General features: G+C 42.3%; 1 protein-coding gene across 1 annotated transcript in view; it reads right to left on the bottom strand.

Annotated features, from left to right (window-relative positions):
- Positions 1-21,867, bottom strand: part of LOC112224251 (diacylglycerol kinase gamma) — a 165,948-nt gene that overhangs the window by 108,813 nt on the left and 35,268 nt on the right. Inside the window, exons 3-4 of the mRNA XM_042319263.1 lie at positions 12,981-13,057; positions 2,769-2,919 (exon numbers count right to left, since the gene is read on the bottom strand). Coding sequence (XP_042175197.1) covers positions 2,769-2,919; positions 12,981-13,057 — 228 coding nt within the window. The remainder of the gene's footprint in view (positions 1-2,768; positions 2,920-12,980; positions 13,058-21,867) is intronic.

Below are 21,867 nucleotides of genomic sequence, written 5' to 3'. Positions count from 1 at the left end.
AGAAAACACTCTGAAGTTTCTAAAACGGTTAAAAATAATGTCTGTAAGTATAACAGAACTGATATTGCAGGTGAAAACCCGAGGAAAATCCATCCAGAAGTTTTTTATTTGAGCTCACTGTTCATTACAATGCTTGTCTATGGGATATACAAATAAATAGATTCCAGATTGCAGTTCCTATGGCTTCCACTAGATGTCAACAGTCTTTAGAAAGGGTTTCAGCCTTGTTTTCTGAAAAATAAATTAGCAGTTGTAGTTTTTCAAGGTGGCTCATTTATCTACATATTAGGGTACCTGAGGATTGAATAGAAACGTTGTTTGACTTGTTTGGACTAAGTTTATTGGTAACTTTTGGGATTCCTTTGTACGCATGTTGAACTAGTGGAACGGGTGGATTACTGAATCAAACGCGACAACTAAACTAACTTTTTTGGGATATAAAGAAGGACTTTATTTAACAAAACAACCAGTTGTTGTGTAGCTGGGACCCTTGGAATTGCAAACAGAGGAAGATCTTCAAAGGTAAGTGATTTATTTTATCGCTATTTCTGACTTTTGTGAGGCCTCTGTTGGTTTGGAAAATGTTTATAATGCTTTTGTATGCGGGGCGCTGTCCTCAGATATTCGCATGGTATGCTTTCACCGTAAAGTCTTTTTGAAATCTGACAACGCGATTGGATTAACAAGAAGTTAAGCTTTTAAATGATGTAGGGTCCTTGTATGTTCATGAATGTTTAATATTACAATTTTGTCATTTGAATTTGTCACGCTCCAGCTTCACCGGATGTTGTCCATTTTGATCCCATTAACAGGATCTGTGCGCTAAGAGGTTTTTAAAGTGGAAAGAGAAGGAGTGTGATATATGCTGTGTTAAATGGGAAACAGAAGGAGTGTGATATAGGCTGTGTTAAAGGGGAAGGAGAAGGAGTCAGATATATATAGAAATGTCTGGCAATATGAGGGTGGATTCTATTTATAGCCAAGGCAAAATTTAAAAAAAATCCAATTCAATAAAACTCTATAATAAAATACAGTAAACATGTATCTGGTGACATTGTAAAGAGAAGAGAAAGCTATATAAAAAGGCAAAGCAGATTAGAGGTTGCAGTAGTCTAAAGGAGCGGACTAGTGCTTCAATGACGATTGACAAATTATGGGACCTTGTCTATAGTCAAACAACAAACATTCTTATAGTGCATTGCTAGGGTCAATAGCAGGTTCCTATTGGCCCGTATAGTAAAATCCTCTACTGGTGCTGTAGGCAAGGAAGGACAGGACAGGAAGTCACAAAAGTCATAAAAGAAAGACATATCGTCTGTTTGGCCCTGAGAGGAAAGCAGAATATCAACCTATTAGAGAACTGTGGCCCCTGCCTGCCCAACACACAACAAAAGAGACCTTCTATCAAGACAGAGGAGTGAATAATAATGTCAACAACACACTAAAAATACTTATTTCTCCCTGTCTCTTTTTGTTGGGGACTGGGAGATTGATTCAGGCAAGGAAACGCAAGCCTCTCTGGTCCTGAATGATAAAAACCATGATGGGACTCTGACAGAGGGAGAGCAAGAGAGAGAGCGAGAAAGAGAGGAAAGGTGAGAGAGAGAGAGAGAGAGGAGAGAAAAGAGAGTGTGAGTGAGAGAGAGACAGAGACAGAGACAGAGACAGAGACAGAGACAGAGAGAGAGAGAGGAGAGAAAAGAGAGTGTGTGAGAGAGAGAGACAGAGAGACAGAGAGACAGAGACAGAGACAGAGACAGAGACAGAGACAGAGACAGAGACAGAGACAGAGACAGAGAGAGAGACAGAGAGAGACAGAGAGAGACAGAGAGAGACAGAGAGAGACAGAGCCTGATCCTCTCATTTCTGCACAACCCCGGAGGTTAGTAGAGAGATCAAACACCAGATGGCAGTGTAGGCTGTGTCCTTTTTCTTCTTCTCCACATCTGATCAAATGAAGAGGCTCAGGAGTAACACCACCTCTCCCCCCCCTCTCTCTATCGCTCCATCTCTCCATCTCAGATGGCTGGGTGGGCTCGCATACAAATCCCTCCATCTTTCCATTTGGAGAGGGGTTAGATTACTCCCATCTGTCCCCTAGTGTTCAGCTGTTCAGCAGTGAGGGACAGCCAGGCAGGCTGATAGAGACCACATATAAACCCATATGGTGGAGGAGGACACACAGTTTACAAGCTGTCCAGGTGCAGTGGAAGTAATGAACCTAAACCACTCAATAGCTGTCATTGTTTGTGGCCACTCCAGCACCACTTTACGCTTAAACAGTTCAATCAAATGGTACATGAACATGTGGGCGTGTGTGTGTTCCTGAGGGATCTACCATGGCAAGTAAAGCAGCAGTGTTTGCATTGTGTGTTTTTGTGGAAAGTGTTTTGAGGAATTTGTGAGTGCAGACTACAACTAACTCCCTTGACTACAATCTGTAGCGAGGGACACTCTCCCTGAGACAAGCATTAACCTGCGAGGGAATCTAATTTGGGAGATGCATACAATAGTACACCAATGATTTAGCCTAACTCCATACAAAAAACTTTTGAGGGCCAGGAAAGACACTGTTGATATCTACCAGGGTCATGTTCAGTAGGGAGAAAACATTGAGAAACAATTTGGAACGGGAAGGTATTACCTGAACTTCTCCAATAACACAAGAAAATGTAAATAAACCCTACTGCCCTACTGAACACAACCCAGGTTTTCACCAGTCCCAGCCAGAGTAAATCACCACCAGGTTGAAGGAGGCCACTACTCACCCAGCAGTCCTGCTCCAGCACGGGGCACCTCAGGAGAGCAGCCCCCTGTCTTGCTCTTGAAGGAGGTGAACAGGTGCTGACACAGCTCCTCTGGGATGTCGTTCTCCAGGTATGTGGTCATGAAGAGCTGGAAACCCTCATAGTCTATGGGCTGCTCACACAGATGGATGGAGAGATAGAGAAAAAGAAGAGTCAGATACCTTGGATATAAATATTGTAAACAACAGAGTCTGGGCAGCAAAAAAGTACACATTGGTGACATTGAGTAAAAGGCTATCATCATACGTCCCTAATTTGTTTATGTGGGAAGGCAACACCTGTGAAGTGTTGTAAACCACATACTTCTGCAGTAGAAATAATCTGTTTCAGTATATAAAAGGAATGAATCCTTTAGAAAAGTTGTTTGCCTGTATGCTGGAAGTTCTATTGGTGGTCTGCAGTATTGTGTTTTAGATAAGTATGTCGTATTCAATCATCTCTCTACAACACAGACAGAGCATGATGATAACACTTATCGCTTTGGGCCTTTTTGAAAAAAGCTTTACGGATTGGAGGAGACTGGAAATGGCCAATTTGGAGAAAACATAAATCAGTTGATTTCATGGTTTTCAGACAGGGTGGTGGTACGCTGGCTGTGGTTTTAGCCTTTAAAAGTGTAATATTAGTATAAACCTTCAAACGTAAAAGGCATACAGACAGTACACAGAAACAATCCTGACTCACTTTCTCAGCAAGCAGACAGAGTAAAATAATTGACAGAGATTACTCAGGGCAGATACCTTTACAGAAACAACATGAGGTTGTCTGAACTGGCTTTCAGACAGTGATCAGTGCCATTAGTCTTGCGGTTGAAAAACAAATGAAAAAGAAAGAGAAAAAAACGGCACACCAACATTCCTCTGTTATGGAAACACTGTTGATACATGTTGGTAAATTGAGCGTCACAAAGACACATAGCTGGCAAACTGAAGCACTTCACCTGACCCCTTTGACCTCTGACTGTGGGAGAGCATTATGAGTACTGTAGTACAGCATGCTATAGGTGTCTGATGGGATAAGGTTATGTGCTGTATACTACATGCATTCTGTAGTGTTAGACACTGAAACCGCAGGTTTCTGACCCCTGACCTTTGACCTCTGACTGTGGGAGAGCATTATGAGTACTGTAGTACAGCATGCTATAGGTGTCTGATGGGATAAGGTTATGTGCTGTATACTACATGCATTCTGTAGTGTTAGACACTGAAACCGCAGGTTTCTGACCCCTGACCTTTGACCTTTGCCTTGGTGCCTCTGATGATGTACGGTTAAGTATGTTACATGTTACATGCAGTCTGTAGCGTACATGTATACACAGAAACCACAGATCATGCAGACCCCCAGCAGTGGGTGTGGCTTACTTGGTTGAGAACGTCTTGCTTCTGTTTGACAGAGGGAACAGGAAGAGGTAAGAAGGAGACATAGGGGTTACTTTATAGTGGTCTGGCAGCAGTAGTAAAGGGTGTGGAAGCAGTTAGAGCTAGGGTTAGCCAGGGGTGAGGCCACACCCTCTTTTGGAAGCTAGTCCTCATTCCCTTCCACACACGCATGCATGCAGCAATATCTGCCATAGTTAACCCCAAAAATGTATCAAATTAATTAACTTGTATGCACTATGCATTAATAATTCAAGATAAAAATGGCGAACAAGCTATGCTGTGCCTATGGCAAGTTTGTGGGACATAATGCATCGATTCAGGTTACCTATCAACCCTTTGTATCAGTGTACTACCTACAGTATGCCAGTACCAGTGTGCTACCTTGCACTATGTACACATCCACAAAACACTGTATATGCACTGTATATATTCACCACAGCAGCATCCCTCCCTCTGCTTATATAGTGGCTGCCCACGACTCCAACACATTCATTAAGTTTGCTGATGACATGCCGGTGGTAGGCCTGATCACCGACGATGACGAGACCGAGAACAGCTTCTAACCCCTAAGTCATAAGTACAGGACTCTAATTCGACGGCCATAATGCCTGCTAAAAAAAAAAAATGCCTTACGGCCACTTTGGCCATTGTGCCCTTGGGCTGAATATAATAATTAGAATTCCCTTCTCCTGGGTGCAATACGCCGTGATCTGAAGCACCTCTCACTCACATTTGATTTCCTTCTCATTGAATTCCGAGGGGCATGTTGAAGATCTTAGAAGAACTGTCCACATTTACTTTTCGTCAACCAACAAAAGATGTGTAACGAACAGAAAAAGCACTAGCCAATCCACTATGTCAATCTAATATCCCCAATAGTACAAAAGTTGACTTATTCTATTAAATTAAATATTCCAAACATACTCTGGGACAGTTGTGGAACGCGATAGATCCCAAATTAATACAATCCCTGTACATAAAACAAATATTTTAAAACCAAGTAGGCTGATGCAACAGATAAGAACGTTTAGCTTATATGTTGATAAACTATTAAGCTGTTTCTTCGCATTAAAAGTGCAGCAATGTGCACATGGCAGTAGGATATAATGTCCCAAAATACAATGAGCTGGAAAACACTGTTGTCAAAAGTGCACTGCAAATGTGAGTGTTTTTTAATGACAGCGATGAAAATATACTTCAGAAATGTAGAAAGAGGGAAGATCTAAAGATGCAACAACAAGCGTGGGTTGTTAATAGGACTAGGAGTGTGTCTTTGGCTGCTGGACATCAAAGAAAGTTCAGAACAGAAGATAAATACTGGTTTAAATGGCATATGAGGAAGTCTTTATAAAGCAATCCCCTTAACATTCCTATGGTTGGAACAAGGTGAGACATACCTCATAAAATGACCAAAAAATTATCCAGGTTTTAAACAATTAAGTTGATGTTTAAATAGTTTGAAAATGTTGTCTGCCTCCGCTCAGATTGTAAGGTGGGTGATGTTTAAATAGTTTGAAAATGTTGTTAGCCTCCACTCAGATTGTAAGGTGGGTGATGTTTAAATAGTTTGAAAATGTTGTCTGCCTCCGCTCAGATTGTAAGGTGGGTGATGTTTAAATAGTTTGAACATGTTGTCTGCCTCCGCTCAGATTGTAAGGTGGGTGATGTTTAAATAGTTTGAACATGTTGTCTGCCTCCGCTCAGATTGTAAGGTGGGTGATGTTTAAATAGTTTGAACATGTTGTCTGCCTCCGCTCAGATTGTAAGGTGGGTGATGTTTAAATAGTTTGAACATGTTGTCTGCCTCCGCTCAGATTGTAAGGTGGGTGATGTTTAAATAGTTTGAAAATGTTGTCTGCCTCCGCTCAGATTGTAAGGTGGGTGATGTTGCAGTGCGCAACTGGCACTGGCCTTTCCCTCCTATCTGAATGAACAATGCCTCAAGTACAGTATGTCTGTAGAATCAAGCCTTTTAGATACACTACATGACCAACAGTATGTGGACACCTGCTCTTCGAACATCTCATTGCAAAATCATGGGCATTTAATATGGAGTTGGTCCCACCTTTGCTGCTGTAACAGCCTCCACTCTTCTGGGAAGGCTTTCCACTAGACGTTGTAACGAGCACTTGCTACCATTCAGCCAGCCACAAGAGCACTAGTGAGGTCGGGCACTAATGTTTGGCGATTAAGCCTGGCTCGCAGTTGGTGTTCCAATTCATCCCAAAAGGTGTTCGATGGGGTTGAGGTCAGGGCTCTCTGCAGCCCCGTCAAGTTCTTCCACTCTGATCTCGACAAACCATTTCTGTATGGACCTCGCTTTGTGCATGGGGGCATTATCATGCTGAAACAAGAAAGGGCCTTCCCCAAACTATTGGAAGCACAGAATCATCTAGAATGTGATTGTATGCAGTAGCGTTAAGATTTCCCTTCACTGGAACTAACGGGCCTAGCCCGAGCCTTGAAAAACAGCCCCAGACCATTATTCCTCTTCCACCAAACTTTACAGTTGGCACTATGCATTCGGGCACGCCAAACCCAGATTTGTTCGTCAAACTGCCAGATGGTGAAATGTGACTCATCACTCCAAAGAATGCATTTACACTGCGCCACAGTCCAATGGCGGCGAGCTTTACACCACTCCAGACGACGCTTGGCATTGCGCATGGTGATCTTAGGCTTGTATGCAGATGCTCAGCCATGGAAACACATTTTATGAAGCACCCGACGAACAGTTCTTGTGCTGACTTTGCTTCCAGAGGCAGTTTGGAACTCGGAAGTGAGTGTTGCAACCAAGAACAGAGTGAAGCTACACGCTTCAGCACTCGGTGGTCCCGTTCTGTGAGCTTGTGTGGCCTACCACTTCACGGCTGAGCCGTTGTTGCTCCTAGATGTTTCCACTTCACAATAACAGCACTTACAGTTGACCGGGGCAGCTCTAGCAGGGCAGAAATTTGACAAACTGACTTGTTGGAAAGATGGCATCCTATGACGGTGCCAAGTCTAAAGTTACTGAGCTCTTCAGTAAGGCCATTCTACGGCCAATGTTTGTGTATGGAGATTGCATGGCTGTGTGCTCAATTTTAAACACCTGCCAGCAACAGAATCCACTAATTTGAAGGCGTGTCCGCATACCTTTGTATATATATAATGTATATCTCCTCAGTAAATTGTATATTCCCACTGTAATCAGCCTATACTTCAGAGTTGTATGTTTTATGTTTACTGTTCCAATATTGTATATTCTTTATGATGTCTATGTGTCTTTATTGTTTTTGTATATTTTCTATTGCTGGCAGCACTTTCTCACTTAGGCAAATTCTGGATATGTGTAATTGTACTTGGTAAATAAAGGTGATTTTGAATCTGATTATATCTTATTAATGTGTTGTATGATTGACTGACCTCACAGCAGTGGTTCTGTGCTGTTGATCTAACCCAAACAGAGAGACAGAGAGCACTGGGCTGGCAGGCCAGACCCATTGAACCATCATTCATATCCCTCTCCTCTCCTCTCCTCTCCTCTCCTCTCCTCTCCTCTCCTCTCCTCTCCTCTCCTCTCCTCTCCTCTCCTCTCCTCTCCTCTCCTCTCTCTCCTCTCCTCTCCTCTCCTCTCCTCTCCTCTCCTCTCCTCTCCTCTCCTCTCCTCTCCTCCTTATTTGGTGAAGCTTTACTTTGCATCATGTAACAGCAGATTTTGAGAAAAATGCACACACAAACATGCACACAAGTTCCAAAAACATATCCAAAAAAAGAAAAAAGATGGATCCATAAGGTCACATATCGTAAGACAGACAAGCTTGTCTGCAATAAGAACACCCAGAGTGATTTGATAGGCATTTCAGGAAGGTCTCCATCCAGCTGTCTCCATCTCCCTTTTAGCATTGATGGCCTCGAGAAATCAAATCAAAAATCAAATCCATTCTGGAAGCCATGCGAACACAACAGGTAAAAAAGAATGTGCACACGCTAGCTAGGTGTGTCATCATACTCGCCCTTCGGATATATTTATGATTAAAATTGGAGGGCACATGCAGTCTTGACAGAGAGAGGTTATGATGGGGGTAAAGGGTAAGGATAAGGAGACGCCATGCTATCTGAGCCAAGAAAGCCACGAGAAAGAAGTAAAAACTGCAGAATGTTGCATAAAAAACTCAAGTATAGACCTATCACCAGAGCACAAGTCAAACCACAACACTATGGCAGCACAGCAAACCCTGTCTCTCCACCCTGCCTGTGCTCTCAATACATATTAACGGAACACTTGTTCTTGTCACTCCTCAGGTCCTCGTCACTAAAGTGGCATATTGTGGCAAGAAAAAGTATGTGAACCCTTTGGAATTACCTGTTTTTCTGCATAAATTGGTCATTAAATTTGATCTGATCTTCATCTAGGTCACAACAATAGAGAAACAGTTTGCTTAGACTAATAACACACAAACAATTATAAGTTTTCATGTCTTTATTGAACACACCATGTAAACATTCACAGTGCAGGGTGGAACAAGTATGTGAACCCTTTGATTTAATTTATAATTATAATTGTTTGTGTGTTATTAGTCTAAGCAAACTGTTTCTCTATTGTTGTGACCTAGATGAAGATCAGATCAAATTGCATGACCAATTTATGCAGAAAAACAGGTATTTCCAAAGGGTTCACATGCTTTTTCTTGCCCCTGTACATCCTCAGGGACGACAGCACACACACATCTCACAGCCAGATGAGCTCAACTGAATGGCCCAGTCGTGAATTAGACTACCTGATTGACATTCCCCCCTTCAGAGCCTGCTGTGAAATGTGTGTGTGTGTGTGTGTGTGTGTGGAAACCCATCCACCCTTAGTTTACAGTCCCCTGTCTGCCTTATCGCTCATCCATCACGGAGAAATACAGTCGGAGATGGGGGAGGCGAGGCCATTGATGGTGTGTCACTGGCGTTTAGAGCAGCTTCCAGGACAGACGAGGATTGGTGAGTCACCAAGAGCACGAATAATTGATGACACGGGTACAACTCACTGGGCACACCATGTCATTTCAACGTGGAGAACTGGGTAATATTTGGTAGATACGTTGATCAATGAGATTCTAACCTATTTTCACCCACTCAAAAAGACAGCCACAAGTTTGTTGAATTCCCTAATATGTTATCACTATGCTTTCAACTATCTAAAAGTACATCAAAGTTCAAATGGGAACAAGATGTCAGATCTTTTGTTTATTTACACAGCAACTTAATGTGTTATCACTGTGCTTGATCTAATAGCACAACCAAATGACCTGGATTGCAGTTAGTTGAGATTACATGGTACAAGTGATCAATGCCGTTTGAGATTCTGCGCAGATTATTATAGCAATTGTGAAGATCTCCACAGACCTGTGACCCTGAACACGCTTTCATAAGACATGTATTGTTACAGTAAACTCAAAATGTGGCCATGGATGTGTTACTCATTTTAAGGTTGAGTAAATACTGTTACATTAGTTTGTAAGACAGCCTTAACATTAGGCTATTTACTGTCTTACAAAAGTAGTACATTGTTAATGTTGTAAATGACTATTGTAGCTGGAAACGGCTGATTTTTTATGGAATATCTACATAGGCGTACAGAGGCCCATTATCAGCAACCATCACTCCTGTGTTCCAATGGCACGTTGTGTTAGCTAATCCAAGTTTATAATTTAAAAGGCTAATTGATCATTAGAAAACTCTTTTGCAATTATGTTTGCACAGCTGATAACGGTTGTCCTGATTAAAGAAGCAATAAAACTGGCCTTCTTTAGACTAGTATCTGTTGAGTATCTGGAGTGTCAGCATTTGTGGTTTCGATTACAGGCTCAAAATGGCCAGAAATAAATAAAAACTCATCAGTCTAAACTCATCTGAAACTCATCAGTCTATTCTTGTTCTGAGAAATGAAGGCTATTCCATGCCAGAAATTGATTTGGAAAGGCACACACCCGTCTATATAAGGTCCCACAGTTGACAGTGCATGTCAGAGCAAAAACCAAGCCATGAGGTCGAAGGGATTGTCCGTAGAGCACCGAGACAGGATTGTGTCGAGGCCGAGATCTGGGGAAGGGTACCAAAAAATGTCTGCAGCATTGAAGGTCCCCAAGAACACAGTGGCCTCCATCAACCTTAAATAGAAGAAGTTTGGAACCACCAAGAGCTGGCTGCCTGGCCAAACTGAGCAATCGGGGGAGAAGGGCCTTGGTCAGGGAGGTGACCAAGAACCTGATGGTCACTCTGAGACAGAACTCCAAAGTTCTTCTGTGGAAATGGGAGAACCTTCCAGAAGGACAACCATCACTGCAGCACTCCACCAATCAGGCCTTTATGGTAGAGTGGCCAGACGGAAGCCACTCCTCAGTAAAAAGCACATGAAAGCCTGCTTGAAGTTTGCCAAAAGGCCCCTAAAGGACTCGCAGACCATGAGAAACAAGATTCTCTGGTCTGATGAAACCAATATTGAACTCTTTGCCCTGAATGCCAAGTGTCACATCTGGAGGAAACCTGACACCATCCCTACGGTGAACTGTGGTGGTGGCAGCATCATGATGTTTTTCAGCGGCAGGGACTGGGAGACTAGTAAGGATTGAGGGAAAGATGAACAGAGCAAAGTACAGAGAGATCCTTGATGAAAACCTGTTCTAGAGCGCCCAGGATCACAGACTGGGGTGAAGGTTCACCTTCCAACAGGACAACGACCCTAAGCACACAGCCAAAACAACACAGGAGTGGCTTCGGGACAAGTCCCTGAATGTCCTTGAGTGGCCCAGCCAGAGCCCAGACTTGAACCCGATCTAACATCTCTGAAGAGACCTGAAAATAGCTGTGCAGTGATGCTCCTCATCCAACCTGACAGAGCTTGAGAGGATCTGCAGAGAAGAATGGGAGAACATCCCCAAATACAGGTGTGCCAAGCTTGTAGCGTCATACCCAAGAAGACTTGAGGCTGTAATCGCTGCCAAAGATGCTTCAACAAAGTACTGAGTAAATGGTGTGAATACTTTTGTAAAGGTGATATTTCAGTGTTTTTTATATTTTTTTATACATTTGCTTAAATTCCAGGGGTCTGAATAGTTTCTGAATGCACTGTATCTACAGCTTGGATAGTTCCATCTAAGCCACTGTCTGAATCTTAATCCTATACTTTAACTTTTAGTTTTGGTTGAGATGGAGACCTGAGTCCAACATATCATTTGTTTGTCTTCTGCATGGATAGCTCCATCTGTGCCACTGAGTCTGGCTTTATTTCCAGTTGGTCTAGAAATGAATAATGTATGTGTTGGATTCACTTATCCATTTGAACCAAAAATCTAAGGTAAAGAATAGGACTAAATATAGTCAAACTTTAAATGCACTTTAAATACAGTTTGATTTGATTTAAATTCTCTTCTTCAACTTTTGTTTTTGGTTGAGATGGAGACGTGAATCCAACAGATTTATTATTAAGTTGTAGATTCCATTTGAAATCAACCCAAACTTTAAACCCTAGGCCAATATGTATTGTCTATGTTGAGTTGAATCCTGGGCTGAATTTAAACAATAGCTGTTGATGACTTCCCAAATGCTATATAGGCCTAAATAGCATCATTGATGATATAGGATTGCTATAGTATGGTTACATTTCATTTGCTTTTTTGAACCTACTTCGATAGCAACAGTGAATCTATTAAGGGGAGATTTCTAAGCAATTATTCTCACGATAGCACATTGGTAGTAGTCAGTGACAGATAGAAAAGATAAGCAGGACTGGGCTTGGTTAAAACTCTAGATGGTAGACTGAATTAATAGCTGTAGATAGATCAACTCTCCAAGAGGAGGTGCTGCCCTGCCTATTGTTTTTTTCTTATAGTGGATATTATGTTGAAGATCTGACATCTGACGTTGTTTCAAAGGTATAAATTCAACATATTTTATACAAGGTTTGTCAATGTTAAAAATTGGTTACCATGATGACATAATCCTGTGGTTGAAATCTTACCCTCAAAACAACAGTATGTTGATTACTTTTTTCAAATCCAATGTATTTTCCACGTAGATTCCATGTCACAATACTTTGACAAATTATGTTGAAACAATGTTGATTCAACCAGTTTGTTCCCAGTGGGAAGAGTCACCTCACTCCTTCCCACACAGTGCAGAAAATACCACCGGCCTGGCGCCTGCACTTGCTGGCTTTGGTGATCACACCACAGGCCACATGATGTCAGAATCCAACAGGGCTCTGATGGCGCCAACCAGCCTCTGTGAGGCTGTTACTCATATCACAGTGCTGGAGTTATAAGGAGGAAGAAGGGATGCACCCTGGCTGGGAGAGGAGTAGGGCAGGGGTGGTGGGGGGGGGGTAGGGGGAGTGGGGCGGTGACCCATTCAGACAGACCATAATAAAAATGTCAGCTCCACTTGTCTTTCATAACTCGTCGGCCCTCTGTCGTCATTTCGAAGTTAAAGGGCGTCAGTTGGACGTTGATGGTGAGTGCGAGGGAGGGAGGAAGTGTTGCTCACCTTACTACTGTCTAAACACAGCGGATGACTTAGCGTATCAGTGATGGAGCAGGGACTGAGTCAGGGGATTGCCAGGGTCTTAACAAAAATAATGATGATCTCACTCAGGAAGGGGAGGAAAAGAAGGAGGGGAGGAGAGGAGAATAGAGGAAAGGATAAGAATGACAGTGAGGAGAGGAAGGGAAAGGAGAGGGAAAAAATTAAGGGAAAAAATAGAAGAGAAGAGTGGAGAAGAGAGGATAGGTGGGAGGGAGAGAAGGGTTGAGGTAGTGACGTACTGTACCTGCTCGGGATTGTACTTGGAGAGGACTCCTTCACCGTGAAACTCCTCCAGAACATCCTTGAGCTTCTTGGTGGAATCTGAGAATGAGACAGGGATGAGAGAGGCTTTATACACCCTCATCATTTAGTCATTTTGGCACCAGGCGATGATTGTCTTTTGGGCGCTAGCTGTATCTGAGAGGAACATCCGGGTAGATCATGAGGCAAACATTTCACAGAGGTGAAAATAAGTTTAGCTAGTTAATTAAACAAATAGACCAATTAAGCCAGGAAATTTCCTTGGAATACAAAAAACCCTCAAAGCAAACATTATCTGAATGTATCAACTCTGTGGAGTTAGACTGGACACCCCACTCTCTCTTCTCTTTCTAATACAAGAAATAGCACATTAAATAATCTCAGTTAAGAAATATAGACCACAGATATATAATAGGTTTGATAAACACTCCACTCTCTCTCTATTCTCTCTAGTACAAAATACCTTCAAATATACGGAATCATCTCTGGAGTTGGGTATAGAATTAGATCTATGGTTTGCATGCCTCACACTTTCTCTCTAATATGCAGCAGTCCAGTTCGTGTTAGGTGAGCTGAGTAGTTTAGATTTGGAAAAAACATAGCATACCTTATCTAAGTAAATCATCTTTGTGGAGTGAGGCTGGACCCGCTCTCTCCTCTCTCTAAAACAAAGGCCAACGAGGTGTTGGGAGATCTGAGGAGACTGACTGACCAGGCAGGGTGTGAGTCACAGGGACCAGGGTAGGGTGTGTTCCTACCGGCCATGGGTAATGGTGATTTACACCCAGAGATGCTAATCTCTCTCAGGGCTGAAAGACGCTACAGGAGGCTTCCCCCAACAGACCCAGAGATAAACTGTCCTCCTCCCAACGCCAGTTACGTCATACTGAGGCAAGGCAGGGATGCAGGGAATGCAGTGTTAAACCCTTATCTAACCAGGTGAGTTGACTTAACGGCGTCCACATGCTTCCCATCGAAAAATGTTCGAAACAGGTCATGCATATGTTATGACGACATTTTGGGAAGATTTTCTCGAGGCAAGCTGAAGTCTACACCCCTTCATCGGTGATTGGCCAACAGTAGGGATCATTTACATGCACATTTTTTGACTTGAGAAATACTGGACCAAACATCTTACGTCAAAATGAATGGCACATTTCTTGAGTTATCTTCTTTTGAGGTGCATACTGGTTACGACGTCTCAAGATGGGCAAACAGTACTATTGCTGCTTTTTTCTTGTTTTCCAAGGTCTGTTGAGGGAGTATGCGAGCACAGGTTCGTAATACATGCCTCCCGCTTTTGCAGACACGCCCCTCCCTTCCGGCAACTACCAACCTGGAGAGTGGAGGAGGGTCGTGGCAGGGGACAACAATCTCCAAGACCCAGTGAGACTCTCATTCCAGGGCGACACGGCTTGCAAGTCAAACAAGAAACAAGCTAAGGGACTTCTTCCTCTCCCCATCTGGATATGTGCCATGGCAGGAAGACATGGTTAGGAGAGGACAACTCATCCCAAGGCCAGCCAATCATACAGAATAGGCATTTGTTTGGACTGCTCACACACACACATTGATGGATGCACAGACTCACACAGTTCTTATTTCTTGAACTTTGAGCTAAAATGTAAAGTTTAAATCTTGTTAATACAATTGAACTTGATTCTATGATGTCTGTGTCCATTCATTTAGATTGAACCGTGTCACACAAGTAGAACAAAGCCTGTAAAGTCTGTGGCACACAGCTCTTCTCAACGTTCCCAGCACTGGATAGAATGCATTCAAATAGAATGCATTGAAACATCTTGTATTTAGATGAAGAAGCATAGCTGTTTCTGCACACAAACTTAAACCTTTATTATACATATGGTCTCAATGTAAACCACAATTCAAAAGTCTCTGCTAAGAACATACATGTAAATAGCAGGTGTCAATTAAATATAATTAGTGTCAGAGTGTAGATACAAATATTCCTGAACAATAGTACAAATGTGTCTGACAAACAGATCTATGCAACATTTTTGTTGTTTACAATAAAATGAAAGTGTCTAGTGTCTGACTCCTGGGATGTCTGAACAACAACAGAACAAGTTGTTAATTTTACTGTGGTCCCAGTTGTTCGGTTCATGTCCTCTTGTTGAAGGTCATGCCCTGCGTACCCAGTCGGTAGTTCGACCATGATAACTACAAGTTTAGATAGCTGGGTCCAGAAAATGAGTGCCTTTGGTGTCATTCTGATATTTTAAGTAATGCAAAATTGTGCATCAAATATTGAATTTTAAAAGCCTGACAATTTAATGAAGAGACCTTTAATATAGACCACATGGAGAATTCAATAAATCCGATTTGTAATATGGTAAAGACTTCCTAAAGTGCAAAAATTCCGCATTTTGACATGTTCCTGTCACGTCCTGACCATAGAGAGTCCTTATTTTCTATGGTGGAGTAGGTCAGGGCGTGACTGGGGGGTTAGTCTAGGATATTATGTCTATGTGGGGTTCTAGTTTTGTTTTTCTATGTTGGTGATTTTGTATGATTCCCAATTAGAGGCAGCTGGTAATCATTGTCTCTAATTGGGGATCATATTTAGGTAGCCTTTTTGTTTCTCCAACTGTGGGTTGTGGGATATTGTTTATGTGTTTTGTGCATGTGCACCACTTAGTCACGGTTCATTGTTTCTTTATTGTTTTGTTTTGCTTAAGTTTCACTTAGAAATAAAGATGTGGAACTCAACCTCCGCTGCGCCTTGGTCCGCCTCCACACACGATCGTGACAGTTCCTCTGTGCATCCTCTGAGACATCCAGTAATATTTCAACCCCATTAACCCCAACATTTCCCCAAGTTTTCACCATCATTGTAGAGCCCTGGTTATTTTTGTTGCTTTCACAGTCATTTCTGAAAATGATGATTTATTTTGTATAAGGTCATTAAGGTCAACCCTGTTATGTGAGCTGAACTCTCATTTTAATAAGGTGAAACTTTTAATTAACTTTTAAACAAATAAACATTGAACATCTAATAGTCAAATCATAGTGTGGTTCTACTCTTTTTGGCAATTTTCTGGTGTTTTGTTGTGGGAAACTGAGTGAGTGGAGCATATATACCTGCTGGAGCACGTGCTACAGGTGGGTGTTGCTATGGTGTCCAGTGAGCTGAGATAAGGCAGGGCTTTACCTAGTAAAGACTTATAGATGACCTGGAGCCAGTGGGTTTGGCGATGAATATGTAGCGAGGGCCAGCCAACGAGAGCATACAGGTCGCAGTGGTGGGTAGTATATGGTGCTTTGGTGACAAAACGGATGGCACTGTGATAGACTGCATCCAATTTGCTGAGTAGAGTGTTGGAGGGTATTTTGTAAATGACATCGCCAAAGTCAAGGATCGGGCAGGATAGTCCGTTTTACAAGGGTATGTTTGGCAGCATGAGTGAAGGAGGCTTTATTGAAAAATAGGAAGCTGATTCTAGATTTAATTTTGGATTGTAGATGCTTAATATGAGTCTGGAAGGAGAGTTTACAGTCTAATCAGACACCTAGGTATTTGTAGTTGTCCACATATTCTAAGTCAGAACTGTCCAGAGTAGTGATGCTAGTCGGGCAGGCGGATGCGGGCAGCAATCGGTTGAAGAGCATGCATTTAGTTTTACTAGCATTTAAAATCAATTGGAGGCCACGTAAGGAGTGTTGTATGGCATTGAAGCTCGCTTGGAGGTTTGTTTACACAGTGTCAAAAGAAGGGCCAGATGTGGATCAGAGAATCACCAGCAGCAAGAGCGACATCATTGATATACTGTATACAGAGAAATGAGTCGGCCCGAGAATTGAACCCTGTGGCACCTGTCGTGACGTTGTATTAGTTAATGTGACGACTGTTGTTCATCGAATGATTAAAGTTTCTAATTGCGTGATTAACTGAATCAAGCAATTATTTAACTCATTAACCTGGGGCACAATGGGAAAAGTAGTTTTTATTGAGTTTCTATTTCCCAAATTAACTCAAAGAATATCAGAATATCGATTTTACCACAGCCGCTAATTAACCAGTTGCCTCTACCAATCTCGTTCTGAACGTCGTATAGCCCGTGAATCTGCACGGACCCGGGTCTCACCAATGAGTTCGTACCACACCAATCTCTAGGTTGATATCGCGCTGTGCAGACTGGCAGGTATTGACAGAGCTGAAGCTGGCTGGTGTCAGAGTTAACGGTGAAGTCCGCTAGCAGTGGCTAACTGACTACTAGCTACTAGCTAGTTAGCTGCCTTGCTTCTGATGGGGGTTACGATTCTAAAGTATAAAAATAGCAGATCCATACCACATTGGGTGAGGAGGGTTGCAGGAAAGTATATTCGGTTCGTAGATGGAAAGTGAGATTAAAATATATACTAAGTATATACAAAAAAAACTGAGGAAACGACTATGTACACGGGACAAGATAAACACACGTCCGACTGCCACGCCATCTTGGGAAAAAAAAGTGACTGACGTAACAGGAGAAAAACTAGAAATTGCACTTAAAAAACAAAATTCTGTTTAGTTTTTTGCCCTAGCACTAGAAAGCTGATTCAGATAATCAAAGCTTGATGATGAGTTGGTTATTTGAATCAGCTGTGTAGTCCTTGGGTAAAAACAAAACGTGGACCCGGGGGGTGCAGGACCGAGTTTGGTAAACCCTGCCCTAAGCGGTCGCTTATGTCGCCCAGTGGCTAGGGCCGGCTCTGGAGAAGGCATTCTGATTCACTAAATTGCTCAAACACATCTATGCATGCAGGTATGAGTGTATGCAAAGCACAGGTACACGCACCGAGGCAAATCTCTGATCTGAGCAATCATAAAGTATTTGCTCGCTGAATCAGTTATTAATAGATCATGAACTGAGACAACATATGTCCAGTATATCCAGTGTATTTACCATAACAGCATCCATTAACCAGATCAGACAGATAACTAGACTGTAGCTGTAGCTAGTTTAATCTGTTTTCTTTGTTGTCACTACAACTCTGGATAAGAGCATTTGCTGAATGACCAACATTTTGATGTAAATGTAAGGCAGACTCTCATTGAATCACAACAGAACAGAAGCCAGTAGGCTAAATGCAGTGGGGACTGAATAATCACAGCCAATAGCTAGAAGGTTAACAGTAAATCAGCATCGTACGTCATCAGCATTCCTTTGCCTCCAACTTCATTTCCTTTATTAATTCTTTATAGAAGAGAAAAACAGCACTGAGCCAATTAGTATGTAACGCAAGGGGAAGATAAGACCAGAACACTGAGTAAAAGAACGGCTGCATCTCAAACGGCACCCTATTCTCAATGCAGTGCAGTACATTATGCTAGACTACTGTGGGGGAATAGGGTGCCAGTTGGGACGAAGCAAGCTTTTCAGTGTAGTGCAGCTGGGCTCATTGAACTGACATGTGGCTTTGTAATGGACACTAACCTTTCACCTCACATATTATATCTCTCCTTTATTAACCCATATTGGAAACAGACACATGTCATGTATATAGTAACATGAACACAGACACGGTCATCCATCCAACACACCAGACCTGGGTTCAAATAGTATTTGCATTCTTTCAAATACTTCATATGCACTAAGCTTGTCTCGCACAATGGAACAAATGGAATAGTCCCAAAAGTGCAAACCCCACCTACCGGGTCACTCAAGGCAGGCTCAATAAAACACAAAAAGTATTTGAAAGATAAACAAGTACTTAATTAACTCCAATCTGGTGTACGGTATAACAGACACTGCCACCCACCCATCTACCCACCCACTCAGCCACCGCCAGCATTGTGGTCCCTGACAGCAGGTCCCAGACACATCTCCATCACCATCACCAGGGGTCTAGGTGCTACAGTACATGTGACTGAGGGCCCATTAGCAACCCAGCATAAATAGATATCAAATATCCTCCTCTCATTAGCACAGCAGCATCAAAATAAACAAGCCCTTTATCACTCTGCTCTGCGGAGAGGGGATGTTCAGCCAGGGACAGAAAACAGGCCTCAGAGTGGAGCTCAGGATAAATAATATATATACAGTGCCTTCGGAAAGTATTCAGACCCCTTGACTTTTTCCACATTTTCTTACGTTACAGCCTTAATCTAAAATGGATTATATAGAAAAAAATCCTCATCAATCTACACATAACACCTCGTAATGACAGAGCAAAAACAGGTTTTTATAATTAGTTAGAAGTGTATTAAAACAAAAAACAGAAATACCTTATTTACATAAGTATTCAGACCCTTTGCCATGAGACTCTAAATTGAGCTCAGGTGCAAAATTGAGCTCAGCTGCATCCTGTTTCCATTGATCATCCTTGAGATGTTTCTACAACTTGATTGGAGTCCACCTGTGGTAAATTCAATTGATTGGACATGAGTGTGCAAGAGCGCAGAATAACTGATAAATTTACGAACACTCAACACCCGCTGAATATGGCCGGTGTCAGTAAACAAAAAAGCTTTGTTCAATTGTTGCGGTCACCAAAGCTCTGGATAACATGAAAACAGCCTAACCAGCTATTAAGGCAAGTAAAATGGTCAGAGTAAGGTGTTCTCTTATTTATGTTTGGAAGTAGCTAGCAAGCTAGCTAACTTTAGCCAGTTAGCTTGGGTGCTTGACTGCCGTTGTGAGGTCAGAATGCTCGCATCAACCCTACTCCTCGGCCAGAGCGTCCAGTGTGCGCTCTAAATGCTCAGAGAGCAAAACACCCTGAATTAACAAACAGACAATCTGACAACGCTATGAATTTACGAATGCCCAGAGCACATTCTGAAAGTTCTTTGACACTCCAGAGTGAATTTATGAACGCACCCTATATAAGGTCCCACAGTTGACAGTTCATGTCAGAGCAAACACCAAGCCACGAGGATCGAAGGAACTGTCCGTATAGCACCGAGACAGAACTGCGTCAAGTAACAGATCTGGGGAAGGGTACAACAAATATTCTGCAGCATTGAAGGTCCCCAAGAACACACCGTGCTTCTACACCTGCATTGCTTGCTGTTTGGGGTTTTAGGCTGGGTTTCTGTACAGCACTTTGAGATATCAGCTGATGTACAAAGGGCTATATAAATACATTTGATTTGATTTGAATGACCTCCATCAACCTTAAATGGAAGAAGTTTGGAACCACCAAGACTCTTCCTAGAGCTGGCCGCACGAGGGAGAAGGGCCTTGGTCAGCGAGGTGACCAAGAACCCGATGGTCACTCTGACAGAGCTCTAGAGTTACTCTGTGGAGATGGGAGAACCTTCCAGAAGGACAACCATCTTTGCAGCACTCCACCAATCAGGCCATTATGGTAAAGTGGCCAGACGGAAGCCCCTCCTCAGTAAAAGGCACATGACAGCCCACTTGGAGTTTGCCAAAAGGCACCTAAGACTCTCAGACCATGAGAAACAAGATTCTCTGGTCTGATGAAACCAATAATTAACTATTTGGCCTTAATGTCAAACTTCACATCTGGAGGAAACCTGGCATCATCCCTACGGTGAAGCATGGTGGTGGCAGCATCATGCTGTGGGGATGTTTTTCAGCGGCAGGGACTGGGAGACTAGTCAGGATCGAGGTAAAGATGACTTGAGCAAAGCATAGAGAGATCCTTGATGAAAACCTGCTCCAGAGCTCTCAGGACCTCAGACTGGGGCGAAGGTTCACCTTCCAACAGGAAAATGACCCAAGCACACAGCCAAGACAACATATGAGTGACTTCTGAACATGTCTCTGAATGTCCTTGAGTGGCCCAGTGATACGCCAGTGAATTAATACTGGGTGATATTTAGCATCCACACAAACGCACCTACTGAGTGTGTACCTTTCACCTGTTTCAACGCAGGAATGTACAGTACCACTTAGTGGTTTAGTTGGCTGTAGAGATTGACTGTTCACCATGGACACATATGGAGTCACATACAGTATTGCTTACTTCCAGCTCGTCTGTTACTGAGCCAAACTACATCAAATAAAATAAACCAAAACAAACAAGTGTTTCTGGATAGAGAGAATGAAAAAGAAAGAGCCAGGAGTAGTATTGTTAGCTGTGGCTGTCAATAAATTACACAGATGAACAAGGCAAAGATATACAATAGCAATTTGTCCTTACTAGAGGTGATGTAATCTAACACAGAACCGTTTATTTGTTAGACTTTGTATTTAATCCATTTCTGTTTCAATGACAAGCTCACTCAACACTTGAGTATATCCCTAGACAACAGATGTACTGCATATGTCCAAGGAATATAAGTACTGTGTTCTTAGGTACAGTAAGTCTATGCATATAGGAATGCTCAGATAGAAAAACTAGGTTTCTCTCAGACACCACAATCTATTTAGTTGTTGTGTGGCTTTGTATCGGCTCAATAGGTTGTAAGGAAGTGAAAAACGAAATCTAATCTATTAGAGGGAAAGCCAGACTAGTGATGTATTCTCTTTTGACTAGCAAATGTCTGTGGTGGGAAGACTGCTGATACGGATGAGTCACCTCATTAAAGGAAAAATCAAGCAAAATAGTGTAATGCTAGAAATAGTCAATTGGGAGGGGAAAAATACTAGTCTGCATGAATCACTTAACTTCAAGCACAAAGAAAAACAACAGCCTAAGGTATACCACCTAGGCAAATGGGTAGGAAGTTAGGCTTCAAAGGGGGAGCTGCATTGCTTTGGCCTCTCCTTACTCGGAATAGCCATGGTTATTCAAATATTTCTTTCTTCTCTTTGTTCTCAGGAAGGCCAAGTCTGAATATTTTGTCTGTTACCACTGATAACCTGAATGACCCTAGAAAGTTTTGGAAGGCTATTAATTCTATGTCTGGTAACAGTAATGTTAATGAATTACTGTCATGTGTTTTGAAGGACTCT

This window comes from Oncorhynchus tshawytscha, linkage group LG03 (genome assembly GCF_018296145.1).
Source record: "Oncorhynchus tshawytscha isolate Ot180627B linkage group LG03, Otsh_v2.0, whole genome shotgun sequence".
NCBI classification, from domain to species: domain Eukaryota; kingdom Metazoa; phylum Chordata; class Actinopteri; order Salmoniformes; family Salmonidae; genus Oncorhynchus; species Oncorhynchus tshawytscha.
Note: the sequence above shows the minus strand (reverse complement) of the source record. Positions and strands in the feature narration are given on the sequence as shown.